We start from the raw sequence: 18,893 nt of genomic DNA, 5'->3' as shown, positions 1-18,893 counted from the left end.
TAACCAATCTTTCAATAATTTTTGAAAGTGTGGGAAGAAGAGCGATAGGGCGATAGTTGGAAGACTGATCTTTGTCTCCTTCTTTATGTAGTGGAATTATTATCGCCACCTTAAGGCAGTTAGGAAAAACACCTTTTTGAAAAGACTGATTAATTAGAGTAATAAGATGACATCATGTACATTCGGGCAGATTTGAAAACATTTTGAGAGTAAGTCCATCAATTCTAGAAGAGCCTTTGTTTTTGATTTCCCTAGTTGAACTGCAAAGCTCTGGTAACACTACGGGCGTAAAGAAGAAACTGTGGAAATTCTCATTTGCAATGGGAAGATATGAAAGTGGATCATGGGAAGGAGTTATGGTACTCATTAAATTATTTGCCACATTTACAAAATAATCATTAAGGTTCCCAGATGAAGTGGAGATAGTATTCGACAAAGAAGGCTTATTTCTCAAAGCATTAACAATCGACCATATTTCCTTAGCCACATTTTTAGATTTAGCCAGTCTCCTATTATAGTAAATATCCTTGGCGGCTTTTAAAGTTCTCTGATAAATCTTTTCGTAAAGTCTTACGTATTCATGAAAAAAAGCGCTGTCTGAAAATTTCTTAAGATGAGATAATAAGCGCATGTTCTTAGCAGATGTACGCAAGCCTTGGGTAGATCAGGGGTTATGTTGCTTCTTTTTAAGAGGTCTCAAAGGAAAGGATTTGTGAGAAAGACTAGATAGCGTTTTTACAAATCTAGATAATTCTGAATCAACGTCGTCAGAGAGAATATTCCAGTCAGTTGATTGACAAAGGTGCCTAAAATGTAAAAAAAATTTATCCAAGAAAATACGGCCTAATTTGCGTGGAACATTTTTACTTTTAGATTTAGTTATGGAAAACTTTGTTAACACTGCTTCATGGTCTGAGAAACCTGAGCTTAAGACAGTACAATCGACGAAATCTGGCTCAAAGGAAGATACGACATAATCTATTGTAGTAGAGCTGGTTTTAGTTATTCTGGTAGGTGATTTAATGTGCATGATTAAGCGAAAAGAGTCGAAAATGGACTGGAGAGATTCTTGAGCAGCACACACACTGGAAAAATCAATGTTTAGGTCGCCACATAAAATGAGTTTGCTTTTTAACGGCAGAGACTCAAGCAAGCTTAGTAATTTTTGGAAAAAAACATTTACGTCAGCATCATGTGTTCTGTAAATACAAACAACGTAAAGATCAAAATTATTATTGTAGACAATGGAAAATTCAAATATTTTTTCAGAAACTAAATTATCGAACTTGGTTACCATTGAAAAGCCGTTGCTAGTAGATAATATCACAGTACCTCCTTCAGTTAGATTTGTTCTATCAAATCTGGCAACTGTAGTGTAATTATCCACCATCACAGGCTCACCAACATGCAACCAATGTTCAGTTATGGCAACAATTTCTGGAAAATGAAGCTCTTCTAGTAAAAGAAATAAATCATTCGTTTTATGTCTTAAGGACTGAATATTTAGAGAGAAAATACTAAGCTTGCCATTGTATTTTAGAGGGTGCTTGATCCTCTGTTCGCGTCAAGTCATTTAAAAAATTTTATTCCTGGCGGGAGATTCACCAGAATAATAATTGCTATGACTCTCTCTGATTTTTTGAAGGCGTAGCAGCTTTTCTGATGAGAAGAAGGATCTGAAGGCTGACAGATCTGCTTCAACTTCAGTTGGACCAATACCATAGGCATCATGGTAGCGAAAGTAGAGCCTCCGCAAAGAGTTCACGTCACCAGGAAGTGCCTCTGATGCAAGTGCCAATCGGATGCTGGTGTTGGTATGTCCTTCAAAACACACTGGAGGGTTGATCATGCAGATAGGCAAGGAATAGCCTAAGAGGTTTTAAGATGGAAGGGTCTCTCAGTCTGGCCAATAAATAGCGACCATCAGTCGCATCTGAGTCTCTTGATAGCCGCACTATTGGTGGAGTCAACGGGTCCATATTTGCTGCTTTATTAGCCACTGAATTATTATCGATGACAAAATCAACCTCTAATAATTCTGTTGCAAGGGATTTAGAGGCAGCAATGGTCTCCCTATCAGAACTAATTTTCAAAGATTGAACCTCTCTGGATATTGTAGCAGATGTTGATGGAACTGAGCGATGTGGCAGGTTATGGCTGTCTGGAGAGTGAGGCTTAGACTTAGACTGGGAAGGCTTAGATTTGGGCGAGGTGGTACTATTTATTTGGACTGGCGCTTTAGAGGTTTCCAAACATGAATTTATGAGAGTGCCCGGTGGCCACATACTAATATCCTTCAGCCGCTTTAAGTGATTTAAGTTCTGCACACCAATTTTGAAGTCGGAATGTGCAATGTCCTTGGTTTTTAGCATTGGGAAACATCGGATAAAGTCCGCCGTTCCCAGTTTTTCTTTGATGAAGTGTGCAAGCTGATTTCCGGTATACGGAGGTGGGATATTTGATACAACCACGTAATGCCATTCATCTTTGTTCATTGTATTGTCCTTCGGTGACGTCGGAACCTCCGGGTCTGGTTTTTCTGTATGATCAGTCTGGCAGGCTATCGTCCTTTTAGTTACAGGTTGGTAACTTTTAACATAAGATTTTCCTTTAGCTAATTGTTCTATGGTGCGAGCCATTTGTTTAATATCTTTCCTCAGATTCACTACTTCACTTTTTAACTCTCCATTGGAAGAATCATGGACCTGTACCTTTACCGTCTCACCATGGTTGTCCATAAGAATTGATGACAGGTTGAAAATTTCCTGTTTCATATCTCTGATTGAATGGAAAAGAGATTCTTGTCCATTTTCAGAGACAGTATGGAGGCGATGAATGTCATCAATTTTGTCATGTAAACGGAAAGCTTCGTCGCTAATAAGAACATATGGTAAAATCTTGTCAGAGCCTGATAGGCGGTCACCTAGTGGAAACAAAGCTCCCGAGTCCGTCAGTTTTCCTATTTCAGATTGTGAAAATAAACTGCTGTTGCCTTCTTTACCATATGCTCCTACGTTAACAAATACAAATTTGTAGTTTGCATCCACACAGGCCATTAAAACAATTAAAAAATAATCTTTGTAGTTAAAAAAGAGCGAGCCACTTTTGCTTGGACAGAATATTTTTATATGCTTGCCGTCAATAGCCAAAATGCAATTAGGAAAATTCCATTTGTTCCAAAAGTCCAAGGCATTTTGCTTTAATTCTTCTTTACTTGGAGCTTTTAAAAATATTGGATGCAAATGATCACGTAATGCCTGTAAGATGCCCTTAATAATTGTTGAAATATAACAGTATGATATCCTAAAGGCGAAGGATAATGACCTTAGTGATTTACCAGTTGCCATAAACCTGTAAAAAAAAGTTTACAATAATAGAAAATGCTAGTAAAATATACATAAATATATATTTTTTTTAGCTGAAGACTGTAAAGTCCCTTGGAGAAACATAAGAGACTTTATTAAAATTATAAAAATTATTTAAAACATAAAAACGAAAAACTTGGCACAGGAAGTGCAGCTCTATATCAACCAAAATGGCAGCTTTACAAGCAACTAACATTTCTTAACTGGTGAAAAACAAAAGAAAGTAAGTTTTGTGTATATCCAATAATAATTATATCTTGGTTAATGTTTAAATAATTTTTAGAAATTTTACTAATGTTGCAAGTATAGAATCTTCTCAATCAGAGGGAGATGAAATTATGACTCAGGAAGATGATTCAGAAAGCTCACAATTCTTAGAGAATAACGATCCACCATCTCCAATGTACCAGGAATTATCATCGAATAAAAAACAAAAAATTGATGATAAAGGTCTTGGTGATTCTACACCTGAAACTTCAAGAAGTAATACCCCTTTCGCTATTTTAAAAAGACAAAAAAAAAGTCGAAGATTTTCAGGAAGAAAGATCAAAGAAAAGATTAGAATTATTACAGAAAATTGCTAACAATGAAGATGACGAGGTGGACCTGTTTTTTAAAAGCGTTGCTCTTAAAGTTAAGAAATTTCCACCCCATTTAGTAACTAAAAGTCAACTTACAATTTTAACGGCAATCTGTGAAATTGAGAAAGAAGCTGAATCATTTACAGCTCAAGCAAACAATCAACGATTTTCAACTCTAAATCCTCAATCATTTAAGCAAGCAAGCAGTAGCTCATTGCCAACTCAAACAAATTCTCAATCATCTTCAACTGCGGACACTTACTTGTTTCCACTTAAAGGAAACACACAATCACCCGCTCCCATATGGATTCAAAATATCAGCCAGAACCAATATTTGCCAGAAAACTATCGAGATCAGAATTTACGTAATAAAGAGTCCAATGAAAGCACAACTCAACATGGTCTTTACTTACACTCATTTCCCGAAAATTCCTAATTATATACATTAGTTTAGTAGGTATACTAAAAGCACCTTCTATTAAGCCTTATTTTAGTTGTTATTTTTTTTAGAATAGTTGATTTTAGTAAGATTGAAGAAGAAATTTTTATTTGTTTTTTAATATATACAGGTACTTCATCAATAAAGTAAAGACGTAAGTGAAAATAAGTGTTTTTCTATGTAAATATGTTGTTTTTTAATGTAAATACTCGTATAAATATCATTATCAATTTAAAATAAATATCAAGACTTACTTCAAAGTAATGGCCAATTTTTCTGGTGGTGTTACGGGATGCCTTACAAATCGCGTTGACATTTTTTGAAGATCATCTTTTACAAGGCCTAACACAAACTGAAACTGATCATGGTTTAGTCTAAAAAAGGCTCTAAACTTCTTTTCATCCTCATTTAGATGATTTCTTATTAAGATATTATGCTAACCTTCTGTAGATCGTTTTTTAAACAAATCTTGAGTTTTTTGGCGTTTCTTCTTTAATAATTTTAAATATTCTTCTTCTTCATCCTCTTCCAATAAAAGAGCACATAATAGGCGTTTATTCATCTTTGCACGTCGAGATATAACAAATGATTGCGAAAATAAAATTATAGTCAAACGCGTAAATGAAAACACTCTACCGCACTGCCAGACGCGGCGGCTAGCGGTTGCGTCGAAACGCAAACCTCCAGACGCACAAGCGAAACCATAGCTTAAGGGCGGCCATACACGTAACGGTTTACCTGTACGGTAGGCCTGTGCAGGTTACTCTGCAGGTATTCCTGCACAGGTAAAAGAGCACATACACGTTACGGTAAAAAGCGGAGGGATTTAGTTCAGTTCGAGATGGCGATCAATCAAGAAGACGACGCGATCGCTTTAGTCGGTTAATTACTTGAACGTATCAACACACGACGACCGAGCTTATAACTAGCGACAATAATACAGAAAGTTTTTTTACTGGGTTTAAAGTATAAGGGTGCTTACTGTCCTTTCTAGGTCATTAAAGGTGTAAAGAGGGAGAGAAAGAAAGAGAAAAACCCGTCTTGGGTATTAGGGGTAATGGGGATAATAGGGAAAAACTTCCATGAGAAACTTCTCACTCCGATTGCGACTAAGACTCGTGACTCGACGCACATACTACTTCTCGACGACAGTACCTCAACTTGACTGTGACAGTAACTCAACTCGACTATATACTGCAACTCTTGGACCAGTATTTTGCTATCAAGAGCCTGGACAGAGAGGGAGACCCATATTAGGGTTGAAAGAGTAAAGGGAATACGGGTAACTCGTAACCCAACTTGACTTCTACAACAACTGAAATCGACTGTTTTCCTAAATTTTGACCTACGACCTTTTTACCAGCTTGTTTTACTTAGTGGGTGTAAAGATGATCAATAAGTGCCTCTTTCATAAACAAGGGATGTGAAAACCGGCTTAAGACCTAAGAGCCTGACAGTTTTATGGCAATTTATGGGTTATATTTGTTTTTCTTAAAAGTTTGAAACGGTTAAAAGTAACCACTTTAAATTGATTATTTTATAACCTGTGGGAACCTTCTAGGAATCGATGATGTCCTTGAAATATGAACATAGAGCAATTAAAAAATAAATACATCTCGATGACAGAAAAGGGTGTTGTTGGGTTATTTCCCAACACCTGCTTTTCTGGGCTGTATTTGCAAGGCAGGATATCTACTCCTGCATTTTAAGGATAGCGCGTCAGTTGAATGGGCGAAGGTAAACATCACCGATTAGACACCATGGAGGGAAATCTCGCTGAATGCCATAGAGGAACACAAGATTCCTCAACCTCGCCTGCAGTTGGATACTTTTCAAACTGGACTGCGCTAGAGACGATCAAGATCTTGAATTACCGATATTAGCAGAAGGTTTACTGGTGGCACTACTACTACTGGTCCGCATACGAAGCCTCAATACAAAACACTCAGGTAATTTATGATACGAGCACAGCCAAGGCAAAGGCTGCGCTTATCATGAACACCGATGTTAATTAGATAATTTATGGATGGCGACTCTGCTGTGGTGCTAGTCGAATTGGACCCAAACGGAAGCAGGAGAATTCGTTATTACCTTAGCCTACTTTCAGGGGGACACAGACAAAGCACCATCTTTGAATATTAAGAGACTAGTGGAATATTGTAGATGCTATAGATAGACCCTGATCATTGGCTGTGATGCGAATGCCGACAATACAGTATGGAGAAGCACGGACACGAACAAAAGAGGTGCGTCACTGCTAGAACACCCTAACATGGGGATTGCAAGTAGTAGGAATAGTTTAACGTTTTGCAACGCCATTAGAGGAGAGGTTCTTGACCTGACCCTCATAGCTAACAAATCTCTTGAAATGACTGGAGGGTTTCTGAAGAGGACTCCATGTCGGATCATCAAACACATCAGAAAGAAAATCGTTAAAGAGTCAATCGCTCTACAAAAACATCAGGGCAATAGATTGGACCAATAAAATCCACTCGCAAGATCTGCACTCTAGAATCACTAGAAACACATTTTTCATTACAACATCTGAGGAATTGGATGCATCAGTAGATAAACTAACTGATACGATAATATCCTCATTTCATACCTTGGTCGAATAGAAATCTTAGAGAAACTGCGCAGCAAAGCAAAATTGGAATTCAATAGAAAGCCAAAAGAATTGAAAATTGGGAATTGTATAGAAAAGCCCCAACCACCTTTCACAGGGAGTGAAGGAAGTCCGAAAGGAAATCATGGAAGTTTTCTTAAGGACGTCCCAGCCACAGCTAGGCTGCACAAAGCCCTTCAAAAGGAGGCACGAATCCGATATGCATACTGAAAGATTGAATCGTACCTATACAGATACTTTTAATGAGATATTAGTGCTTCTTCTTAGAACTCACTTTCCTGACTTTAGGTTTGGGGCTTCGGATACTGACATTCAAGTGGCATGGCCACAAATTGAGCGAAAGGCGACGAACCAGGTCATCGGGAACTTATTAACCTTTGAGCGAAAGGTATGGGCTGAAAATTTTTTTTAAACTTACCGAGGCACCGGAGCCAGTTGACATTTTTCCGGCCTTGTTAGTACAATGGAGAAATTATTGAACCAGTACCTCAGGAACGGCGCATCCTGGAGGATCTCACTGGAGGTATTCTCCATGAGACGGTTGCATGGACTCCAATTCGCCTATCAGGTGGACAAATCATAATAGTTGATTTGTCCATGGTTCCCAGGTTCCCAGGGAGAGGGTGAAATATCTGGGACTCGCCCTGAATAGAGAAGTTACCTGAGTATCGCACCTCGAAGAATTACTGGAAAAAGACACGATGAACCTTTGGACGGCAAGAGAACTACTTGGTAGATCCTGGGGTCATCCTACATGACCTATTGGATATATGTCCAGAGGATGCGACCCACCATATTGTATAAGGCTCTGATATGGTGGAGGAAAACTGAGCCGAAGACAGCCATATCGAGATAATGCAGGCTACAAAGATTCGCATATCTATGCGTCACAGAGGCCCTGAAATTAACCCCAATGCTAGGCATGGAACCTATTTTAAACCTAGTACCGCTCAAAAGAAAAAAAACGCAAAACCTGGTGTAAAGACTGGCTTTGGAAAAGGAATGACTACACCCACACAAAATTACTACAAGAATTAAGTTCCGAACCAATAGATTACCGTAATTATTTGCGGATGAGCGAGGAAGTCTACCAAAAATTATTGTCAATGGTAACCCCTTTAATACAAAAGAACAATACAGTTATGAGAGCTGCAATTTCCGCGCATGAAAGATTGACAGCTACATTAAGATTCCTTGCAACTGGCCGGTCTTACGAATGTCTCAAGTATTCTACTATAATATCGCCCCAAGCTCTTGGTAAAATAATTCCAGAGACATGTAAAGCTATATATAAAGTGCTACGATAGGACTATCTTCAGGTACGTACAATAACAAATAAATATAAATTAAATTAATTTTTTTTGCCGTTAAGTTTTTTATTTAATGCCTCTAACGAAAAAATTACATACTAGCATCAAACTGCGAGAAATAGGTACCTGCTAAACTTGTCTGGCTCGTACATTCTGCCACTGTTGACTGTGTACCTTGTTCATCATAATTAGAAGATAGCGAGACATAGGGTATGCTGGTGTATGAAGAGGGGTTGCTCATAGGACTGCTCAGTGTAGGGTTCGAATACTCGGGATTATTATGTGATGGGTATAATGGCGGATTAAGCATGCCAATTTCCGCGTCAAATAATATATCATTAATTATTTTCTCAATCATTAAACCCTGATGTTTATCCAGAGATCTGATTATCATGGCAATGCTTTTACCGAAAAGGTCATAACGATCTTCCTGTAGCCGAGGCTTTTTGAAATGATCACGTACTGAAACTAAAACATCATTCGACAGTTCCTCATTTCTTTGACAGATCAGGTCTTGATACAGGAAGTCGCCCACGTTTGTTGGAGTCTATTTTCACTTGACCTTGCTTGTTTTAGACTAATCTCGTTTTTCTCTGTGGTTAATGTTACTTCATTCACGCAAGGTATTGGGGCTGGTTCCTCGATCATCTCCTGCAACCGATTTTTTTTGTATAACAATACAGCACTAATAGCAAATAAATTTATTAACTTCAGCTTAAATAGGCATATAATGTTAATGAATTTAATAAATTATAATTATAAATTTAGAGAACACAAAAATCATAATATTTTTTTTTCAGTTTCCTGATTCTGCTGAAAAATGGGAAGGAGTTGCGGGAATGTTTCAGGAAAAAATGGCATTTTCCACACTGTCTCGCGGCCATGGATGGTAAACATATAGATATGGTTCCCCCAGGTAATACCGGATCGTTCTACTTTAACTATAAAGGCAGACACAGCATGGTACTGCTCGCAATAGTGGATGCTACATATCGGTTTCTCTTAGTGGATTTTGGAACTAATGGTCGAATTTCAGATGGAGGAGTTCTTTCAAATACTACATTTTATGAAAGATTGATCAGTAATAACCTCAATATTCCAGAGCCTAGCAATGTCTCTGATAATTTCAAACAAATTCCATACGTGTTTGTGGCTGATGACGCCTTTCCTCTAGTAACGAATATTATGAAGCCGTTTCGACAAGCTCAGCTAGACTCAGCTTCTAAAGAGATTTTTAATTACCGACTTTCCAGAGCAAGGCATGTTGTGGAAAATGCGTTTGGAATACTTGCATCCAGATTTCGTATATTCCATACACAAATCAATTTAGAACCGAAAACCATATCAAAAGTAGTGATGGCAACGTGTGTCTTGCATAATTTCTTGATGCAACAACAACCAACTACTTATGTGCATCCAAATAATACATATAAGGAGAATTATGATGGGGAAGTTATATGCACCGGCTTGGATACCTCCGAATCGAACATGATCGCATTGGAGCGTCAAAACCAGGCAAATTGGAATTCTACTGCTAAACAGTTAAGAGATAAATTCAGTTCCCATTTTATGCATGAAGGTAACCTTTCTTGGCAGGAAAGTCGTATTCCTAAAAATAAGAAGTGAAAAATTATGTATTATTTGAAAACTATTTAATAAATTTCAGTATTTTTATTTAATTGATTACTTACTTTGTCACTTTCATCGTCGTCATTCAAATTTGAAACAGACGAACTAGGCATGTCTTGATCTCTCAAAAAATCGAATGAGTTGTCGTACCACAGTTTCGGTACGTACAAATCGTCTGTTGATGCTCCAGACTTCTTTGACATATCATGTTTCTTCTTCTCTTTACGTACGTTACTTCTCAAATTGTTAATAATCTTTTTTACTACTGAGTTTCTTGTAGTATCGGGCTCCAACTCCTTTAACTTTGTCACCAATTTTTCGTATGCTTTATTTCTCTTATCGCGATCATGATATTCCTTACTTTTTACTCGCCATAAACAGGATTCAGATTTATATATTTCAATAAACTGTTCTATTACTTCATTACTATTCCGTCCTGACATTCTATCCATATAATTCCACAAAAAACTAAATAAACAACGCAACGTAAACAGACGCACCCGCTCAACAACAAACTGAAAAATAATTGACTGCGCAGGCATTCAATAAGCGGCACACGCGCTCCGGAAAGCACAACTGCACAGGTCGAAAGAATCGATTTTTCATTCCTCTACGGTCACCTGTTCAGGTCGCTTCGCCTGTGTACCTTTGCCTGCAAACGCTGACATACACGCTTGATGTTACTTTACCTGAACAGGTCACCTGTTCAGGTAAACCGTTACGTGTATGCCCAGCCTAAGGCGCTGGTCTCTCTCACCGGCTAACCGCGACCGACGACGTTCGGCTGACGTCATACGGGAGCCTTGCCGGTCGTCGGCGACGGGCGCACGTTCTCTCTGAAATAAGTCACACGTCACAGTTCGCAGTCTAACGCAGACACGCGCTTCAACTGGGCTACTGCTACTAGTTTGTTCAAAGAATGTGTGTAAGATGAATGAAGAGTTACTTACCTTTTTAATTTTGGAAGAAGATGACGAAGAACTATTGGCTTTGTCTACAAAAAAAACAAAAAACTGATACAATGTTCCAGAACAGAGAGAAATAAGGCACTTTGTACAGTTTGGTTAACAACCATCTTAAAAGCAATGATACGAAATTTATAGAATTTTTTCGACTTTTCTAAGGACACTTCGCAAAATTATTAAGTTTAATTGAACATGAGATCACAAAACCGCCTTCCAATAAATACCCACGGCCAATTTCACCCACTGAAAAACTAGCAGTAACGTTAAGGTAAGTTTGTATTGTTCTAATACTCATTAGTTTTGAAGCGAAATGTGTAGGAAAAACAGAAAAAAAGATTACGTTCGTTACAAACTTTTATATTTGGTAGACTAATAGTATAAGTGAAATATTTTAAGATAAATTTACAAGTCTACCATTGGTAGAAATATTCGATGCCATTGTTCGCGAAGTGGATTGTTCATCGTACATTTTTATTTCCATTTCATGTACTGCTTGAAATACTTTGTTTCTTGCCTCTGCGGCAAGATATGGAGGAAATTCTGAGACAATGTCAGCCAGTAGTCGAAAAATTTATGTACTGGTGATTTTGTTGGTTGCGACAATAGTTTCGCAAAAATAAGAGATCGCTCTTCTTGCCTTTTTTCTAAAACTGCGGGCAAAGAACTTTCATTGGATTTCTTTCTTTTTTTACCTAATGAAGGCGTAGGAACTCCGCTTAAGTTTAAAGTGACATAATTTAAGTCACTATTCTGGACTATAATTTCACTTTCTTGAATAAGTGAATTTTCTTTGTTATCATGAGTAATCTTAACTGTTTTTTGAGTGTATCTTTCCTCAAAGCTCTCGGCATTTGTCAGAGTAATTCTTTATGATGGAATTTGGGACAGAAATGTTAATTGTGACATGTATTCCCAATGATTAAGCTTCTCGCCTAGCTCGTACCAGCATCAGCTTTGTTTTTTTTTATGTAATGGTCTCTCAGATATTTCCAGCTTTTTTTCACATCTGCGACTGAATTAATTGTATTTAAAATAGTTGTTTTAATATTCGATGTTAAAAAAATTAGCAAAATACTGTAAATACAAACTTTTTTTGGATTTTGATATAACTTGTACATAATGATATTTTTTTATGTTACAGATTCTTGTCGACTGGAGAAAGTTTGCGATTTCTAGCCTTTCAGTTTCGCATCTCCCATAATTACATATCAACAATACTGAAAGACAGGTTGAATTCACTTTGCAATCATCTGACCCCTTTGTTCTTGTCAAGGTAACAAAAGACAAGTTAGAAGCCATTGCTAAAGATTTTTTAAAAAAAGTGGAACTTTCTCAATTGCTGTGGCGCGTTGGATGGGAAGCAGTGTCGTATACAATGCCCCCCAAATAGTAGATCGTTATTCTAAAATTACAAGCAATTCTTTTCTATTGTTTTAATAGACTTAAGTTTTTGAGTAGATGATTGTAAATTCATATGTGTTGATATTGGGTCATACGAAAAAGAGGGAGACAGCGGAATTTTTTCACCAGCACTACCTGGCTCCGATATATATTTCCCTCACTTTGTTATAGGAGATGGAGGGTTCAGGTTCTTACCCCGTTTGATGAAGCAATATCCTTTTGCTCAGTCAGGAAGATGCACAGAAACGCCAATTTAATTATCGACTTAGCCGTGCACGTAGGACAGTGGAAAGTGCTTTTGGAATGCTAGCAAATATTTTTCGGATATTTCATACACCCATATTACTTGATGCAGAAACTATAGACCGCGTTATTCTTCTGCTGCTGTCTTCATAATATGCTTATAGAAGACCAAAAGGTTCCGATTAATAGGTGTAATGTGGGTAATAATTTACCTACTGAAAATTTGCTTGCCCTGAGAAAAGTGCATTTGTAGCAGCATTGAATTTGAGAAACGAACTAAACCAATATTTATGTTCGCCGCAAGGGGATGTTACTTGGCAGTCAAATTATGCATGATAAAATCAACCTAACCTTTAAATATTATATTATTAATTATTTGTTAATTAACTCATAATAAAAATTAATAAATATTTTTTTGTATAGGAAGAATGGTAAGAACTCAAGGCTTGTTACCAGAGAGTTCAAGAAATGGTAACAGACGATTTTGTGCTGAGGCTCCAATTTTGTAAATGGATAATTAAAAACCCAAACTTAGTCCCTTTTATTTTATGGACTGACGAAGCTACCTTCACTAGAAATGGTTCGTTTAATATGCATGCTTGGGCAGGTGATAATCCAAGAGCGATACGGCGTATTAACTTTCAGAGGAGGTTTTCAATAAATTTGTGGGCGGGATTAATCGGGTACCAACTTATTGGTCCGATATTTACACGTACATATTTAAATATGCTGGAACATAATCTTGGGCAGTTTTTGGAAAACGTTCCTCTTAACATACGACAAAATTTAATATTTCAGCACGACAGAGCGCCTGCTCATTTTGGACGTAATGGTCGTCAGTGGATGGATATCCATTTTGCTGAAAGGTTGGCCTCCTTGCTCTCCAGATCTAACTTAGCTAAGATCCAGATCTTAGACAGATCTAACAGTAGATTACTATTTATGGGGTCATTTAAACGAATTGGTATATGCTCTAGAAATTAATGCCGGTGAAGAATTAATTCAGAGGATTAATTGGGCGGTTAGTGAGATAAGGGAAAATCAATTTTCTATTTTAAGGGCTACTCGTGTAATAAGGCGTAGGGCAAGATTACGTCTCCAACAAAATGGCAACCACTTCGAGCATTTGCTATAATTTGTTTTCTTTTGTTTGTTTGGTTGGTATTTTGAGTTTTTTTTCTTAGCTAATAAGTTAATTGTTTTAATTTTTCTCAATTATTTACACATTATTTACACTTTTGAAATAAATTTTTAAACAAAGAAAACGGTTTTTGCTATTAAAATTAAGTATTTGTTATAGCCTTATGTCATGTTTATACCTGATGATTTGTAACATACCGTTTAATTTTATTAAACGTGATCAAAAATACTTTAAGAGTGTAGGTTGCAAAACATTTAGGTCTGATTATTTCAAAAACGGGCGCTTCTATCAAAATAAGACAAGAGCACCTTTTTTATTTAAAAATATTGATTCTTTTCGATTTTTTTAACAAAATTATTAGAAAGTAGCTAGAAAAAAGGTTTTGACATTTTTAACCTTGCTGACCATTAATTTTAATCGACCCTGTATACATTTTAGCATAAAATGTTATAAAATCAGTTAGTAACAATAACAGTAGTATACGATAAAACTTTCGAAAAAATCACGATCAGGCGTTTCGAAAACATTAACGAAAAACCATCTTCGATAGGAAATTTAAAACACCCTGTAACATAAAAACTATTCACTTTTCAAGATTCCTGTATATTAAGTTTTTGTCTTATTTTTAGACAAAGATGCGGCTGGTGAAATATTGCGATGTAATTTCGGAACACCCTGTATTATTATTTATTTATTTATTTATTTATTTATTTATTTATTTATTTTTAGGGTATAGATTTTCAAGGATGTAAGATAACTCTCGGGCGGTTCAGACACTTTTAAACGAATACAGTGTGTTTATAAAATATACATTTATTAAATATATTAAATTACCTTAGGATATTTTAGCAGTTAACTATTTTTTTTCTAACGTTATTAACTTTTATTTCTAGGAACCTCTTCAGCGTGGTGATGAAAACAGCCTTATTATCGAACGCATCTTGATCCTTATCCGAAATATTCTGTATATTCCCGCCGACTCCATGGAAAGAAGACCTGATAACGATGCTAGTATACATGACCAGGTACGTATTAGTGAAAAGATCTAGGGCGTTTCTCTAAACCTTTTTTCCCTACTACCCTATAGCAGCCTCACTATAGGTTTAGGACAAGGTGGTTTGGCCGTAGTAGGTTGAGCAATGAGAGACTATTAAGTGTAGAACTCAATACTGGTTTATTCACAAAAACTAACAACTATTTATATCAATCTTAAGATAACAATTCGTGGTAATTATAAAAATCAAGATGAGCAACGTAATCATAATTTCAACTATTTGCCAATTACGACCTTGCGAACTTATAACAAACGTGAGCTTAATTATCCATCCCAAACACCTTGATTGACTAACAAACAATTTTATATAATGATGCATGGATACTTAAAGCTACCAAAAAATTTAAAAGTACTAAAAAATGTCATTTAGACATATTTCCCGCTCTCTCTGCTTTCTGCTGGAGGGGTGTTTAAGGGTCGGAGTTCCACCATCGTCGTCTCGCTGGGGTCATGTGTAGATCGACGTCGCTTGTACTGCCTCTTCATAACCCTTAAGGATATGCAACATATCGAGATAATGATCAATATGGTGCAGCCACTTGCAGTGTAGGAGTAAAGTGTGACTTTCTTCCATATTTCGCCTTCCAACTGCTGACCTAGTCGCTGCTCGTCCAGTGAAAGTTAGTCAGGTCATCTGCTACGTTGAATACGGGTTTCCTCGAAGAAGTGCTGGCTGGATTGGCTTTTGCTTGGTGTAGGTCGGTGATATTAACAAATGTTGATGTTTTTGTATAGCTTGACACAACAGGAACGGTATCGAAGCGTTCTGCGATTATGTTGTTTTGTTTGCTTTTTAAGATGCATGCTTCGGTTAGATGAATTATGCCGGTGGTATTTACTAATATTTCTTCCCTTATGCCCTTGCAGGTAATGGCGATGTTTATTGGATTTGGCCAAATAAACATCTATGTATTTGGCGTGAAAAGCTGTTTCCATATGGTGGTGTGCAGTTCGTGTGTTTTGTTGTATGGCTTCCCTTGATGTCGTTGATATATTTCGTCAATGACGCAATTTGGACTGGCGTCTATATTTCTAACCGTTGTCGGTGAACACAGGTATTTGTTGCTTCGGCGTATGCATGCTGTTAATTCATCGTGTGACAGCTTGAAGTACTGTTGATTGTTGTAGTCGACTACCAGAATATCATTAGGTATTTCCAGAGACCAGTAGGAATTGTTTTCAACATGAAGGGCTGTTAAATATACTTTCATGAGGTTGAAATTAGAAATATCTTCAATGGCAAAATGTGTGAACACTTTTGCCAATTGCCTTCCCTCTTCTTGTAGCGACGTTCTTATGGGTATCTGCCTTATTTTCAAATGGGATGGTAACTTCACGTTGGCTTTCTAAGGGATATTGTGAATATGGACCACCACTATACTGGTGACAGGATGTTAAATATCGATCCCTGTTCGAAAAGTATCCGGAAAAGATTCGGGTAGGAACCACTTATTTCAGTGATGAAGTTAGATGCCAGCTGATAGACCATCAGAATATGGATGTTGACTTCATTGCTGTCTGCTATGCGCTTGTATCCTTTCATCTTGTTGACAATTTCCATGGTGTGGCTTATTTCTTCATAAAATGGCAGAGATCATCACTTTGGGTTGGTGTTTGGAGGCTCGGATTAGTTCTTCTTGGTTGTTCTGCAGACTGTCGATGTCCTTATATACTTCGTCGTTCACTCCAAAAACTGACGTTAGAAATTGGCCAAATAGACCTCTTCTTTTGCGGTGAACTCCAAATATTCATTTTAAGAATTGTTAAGCAATTCTATTTTTTTCTTTTTATCTAGGAGATGGTATGCAAAGGTTTGACAATTAATTGATGTCGACAGTTGCTTTGCTTCCTCGCATAAGCTCTGGTAACTATCGTCATATTACTGGTAAGACTTTTTCACTGTCATTATCAATTCGACTCTTGTTGATGTTCAGTTGAAGCCTGAACTCTCCTCTCTCTATTATTGAGATTCCCAACTGTTCGATAAATAAACTTTTAGCTGGTTGCTTGATTGTGTAGTTTGCTGTATCTTGGATTAGTGCTGTAGCCAGTAGAACTTGTTTTTTCCTTTTTTCAGCTGCGTGGTGAGTGATTTCTTGAATTATGACTCCTTGTATTAATTCAAAAATCATTATATCTTGGATTGACTGTACTGGGCCTTTAGCTAGGTTCGTAATTTCTCCTAACGCTGTTATTTTGGTAGTTATTTGGTCTTGAGGTGAGGTTCATTGTTCCAGTGTTCGACGTGTCTTGCCGGTCTTGATGTAGTAAAATGTGGTGGTACCCATTGCAAACTCTGCACTTACTTGTCATGGTGCATCTATCTCTCGAATTATGGCTTAAACATCTGGCACATAGTGGATGGTCTTTTATCATCTTCATTCGACCCGTTGGTGATTGGCACAGAAATAGATTGCAGTGCCAAATAGAGTGTCCTCGATTGCATAGTTGGCATACTAGATTTTTTTGGGATTTGTCGTTTTTCCCTGAATTAACTGCTTCGAGTGACTGAAACCTTCTTTTTAGAAATTCTAAAATCTCTTCTAGTGTGGAAACTTCTAGAGGGTTTTCTAAACTTTGCTCGTAAGTTTTTATGGTTTCTTGATCCCATTTCTTGCATATGATTCTTCCTACCATTGGATACCAAGATGAAGTGTCAAAGCCTATATTTTTAATGCCTTCCAAGCATTCGGTGGTGACACTGACATGATCATACAGTTGTTATTTAATAGTTGAATTATAATTTATCTATCAAAATGTGTTATCTCAGTTAAGATGAGACTCGTTTAAGATGACTTAATAAACTGAAATAAATAATAAATGACTTTAGGACGGACTAGCTTCTAAAGCGCAGTTAATAACACTTTATTTAACACTTTTTGAAAATTATAGGAAATTCTTCATTCTCTCATAAATCATTGTAATTATCCAGCTGCGTATTTTTCGTACAGGGTGTCTCATTTTGGGTACTTTTGCGGGATATCTCCGTTATTTTTAGAGATAGAGAGTTGCGGTTTTCGCGACACTGTGCTACTTTTTCGTAAAACTAAAGATACCGTCAACAAAATTTTCATAGCCCTTTTATTTTTTAAAATACAGGGCATTTTTGAAATTTTTGCATTTTGGGACCCCCCTCGTATGTCCGTTAACTTTTAGGTTTTTATAAAAGTAAAAACTCATTCTTATAGATTTTTTTCCGTAGAATCTAGTGTAGTAATAGTTTTTGAGTTATAACCCAAACTTATGTTTTTTTTTAAATGGAACACTCTTTATATTTATAATAATAATAATAATGGCTTTTATTTGAAAATATACAATAATAAATACAGTAAAGAGCTATTACTACAAGATATAATATGGCACAGTCTAGCTTAGAAGCTACTCTACTGAACCATTTGATATTGGTCTAAACCTAAATAACAAATAACAACACAGATCTGTCATAATAATTAGCATATAACTCCAAAAAGCATTCACCTATCAGAAGAATATAAAAAAATAGCAATATGTATAAGTTAATAAATAAACATAGAAAAATCAACATTTCATGTACATCCAAATTTAAATGCCCTTACTCACAGTATGAACCCAATTACAGCAACCATTTTCACAAAGAAATAACTATTGTAATATGAAGTCTTCTACATGAATAACTGATCAATATTAGATCTAATAAATGTTTTGAAAGAAACTAGTGTGAGAGATTTTATGTGCAGAGGAACTCTATTATAAAGTCTCGCTATATTGTAACTAAAAGACCTTTCAAAAATAGAAGGTGAGTGAAGAGATATAGTAACACAGCTCGTATCGCGATCTAGATTATTGATTTCTGAGCGAAACTTTATTTTCCTGTATAAGTAGTCGGGACACTTTCTTGCTATTATTTTATAAAATAACACAACTGAATGGAAGACGCGCCTCTCATCCATTCTAAGCCAATGCACATCTCTCAACTTAGCCGACACTCCCCGCTCTCTACCCCGTATACCCCCAATTAGTCTTACACAGTGGTTTTGTATTAACTGAATGCAATATTTATCCCTTTCCAGCAAACATGGGCCATAAACTACATCGGCATAATTGAAGTGCGAAAGCACTAAAGAGTCACAAAGCATTTTCTTTAATGACACTGTCAATAG

At 36.6% G+C, this 18,893-nt stretch overlaps 1 protein-coding gene across 1 annotated transcript in view; it reads left to right on the top strand.

Moving 5' to 3' along the window:
• LOC126745138 (protein timeless homolog) overlaps positions 1–18,893 on the top strand; it is an 817,207-nt gene that overhangs the window by 76,588 nt on the left and 721,726 nt on the right. Inside the window, exon 3 of the mRNA XM_050452863.1 lies at positions 14,594–14,725. Coding sequence (XP_050308820.1) covers positions 14,594–14,725 — 132 coding nt within the window. The remainder of the gene's footprint in view (positions 1–14,593; positions 14,726–18,893) is intronic.

This window comes from Anthonomus grandis, chromosome 15 (assembly GCF_022605725.1).
Source record: "Anthonomus grandis grandis chromosome 15, icAntGran1.3, whole genome shotgun sequence".
Taxonomy (NCBI): Eukaryota; Metazoa; Arthropoda; class Insecta; order Coleoptera; family Curculionidae; genus Anthonomus; species Anthonomus grandis.
Note: the sequence above shows the minus strand (reverse complement) of the source record. Positions and strands in the feature narration are given on the sequence as shown.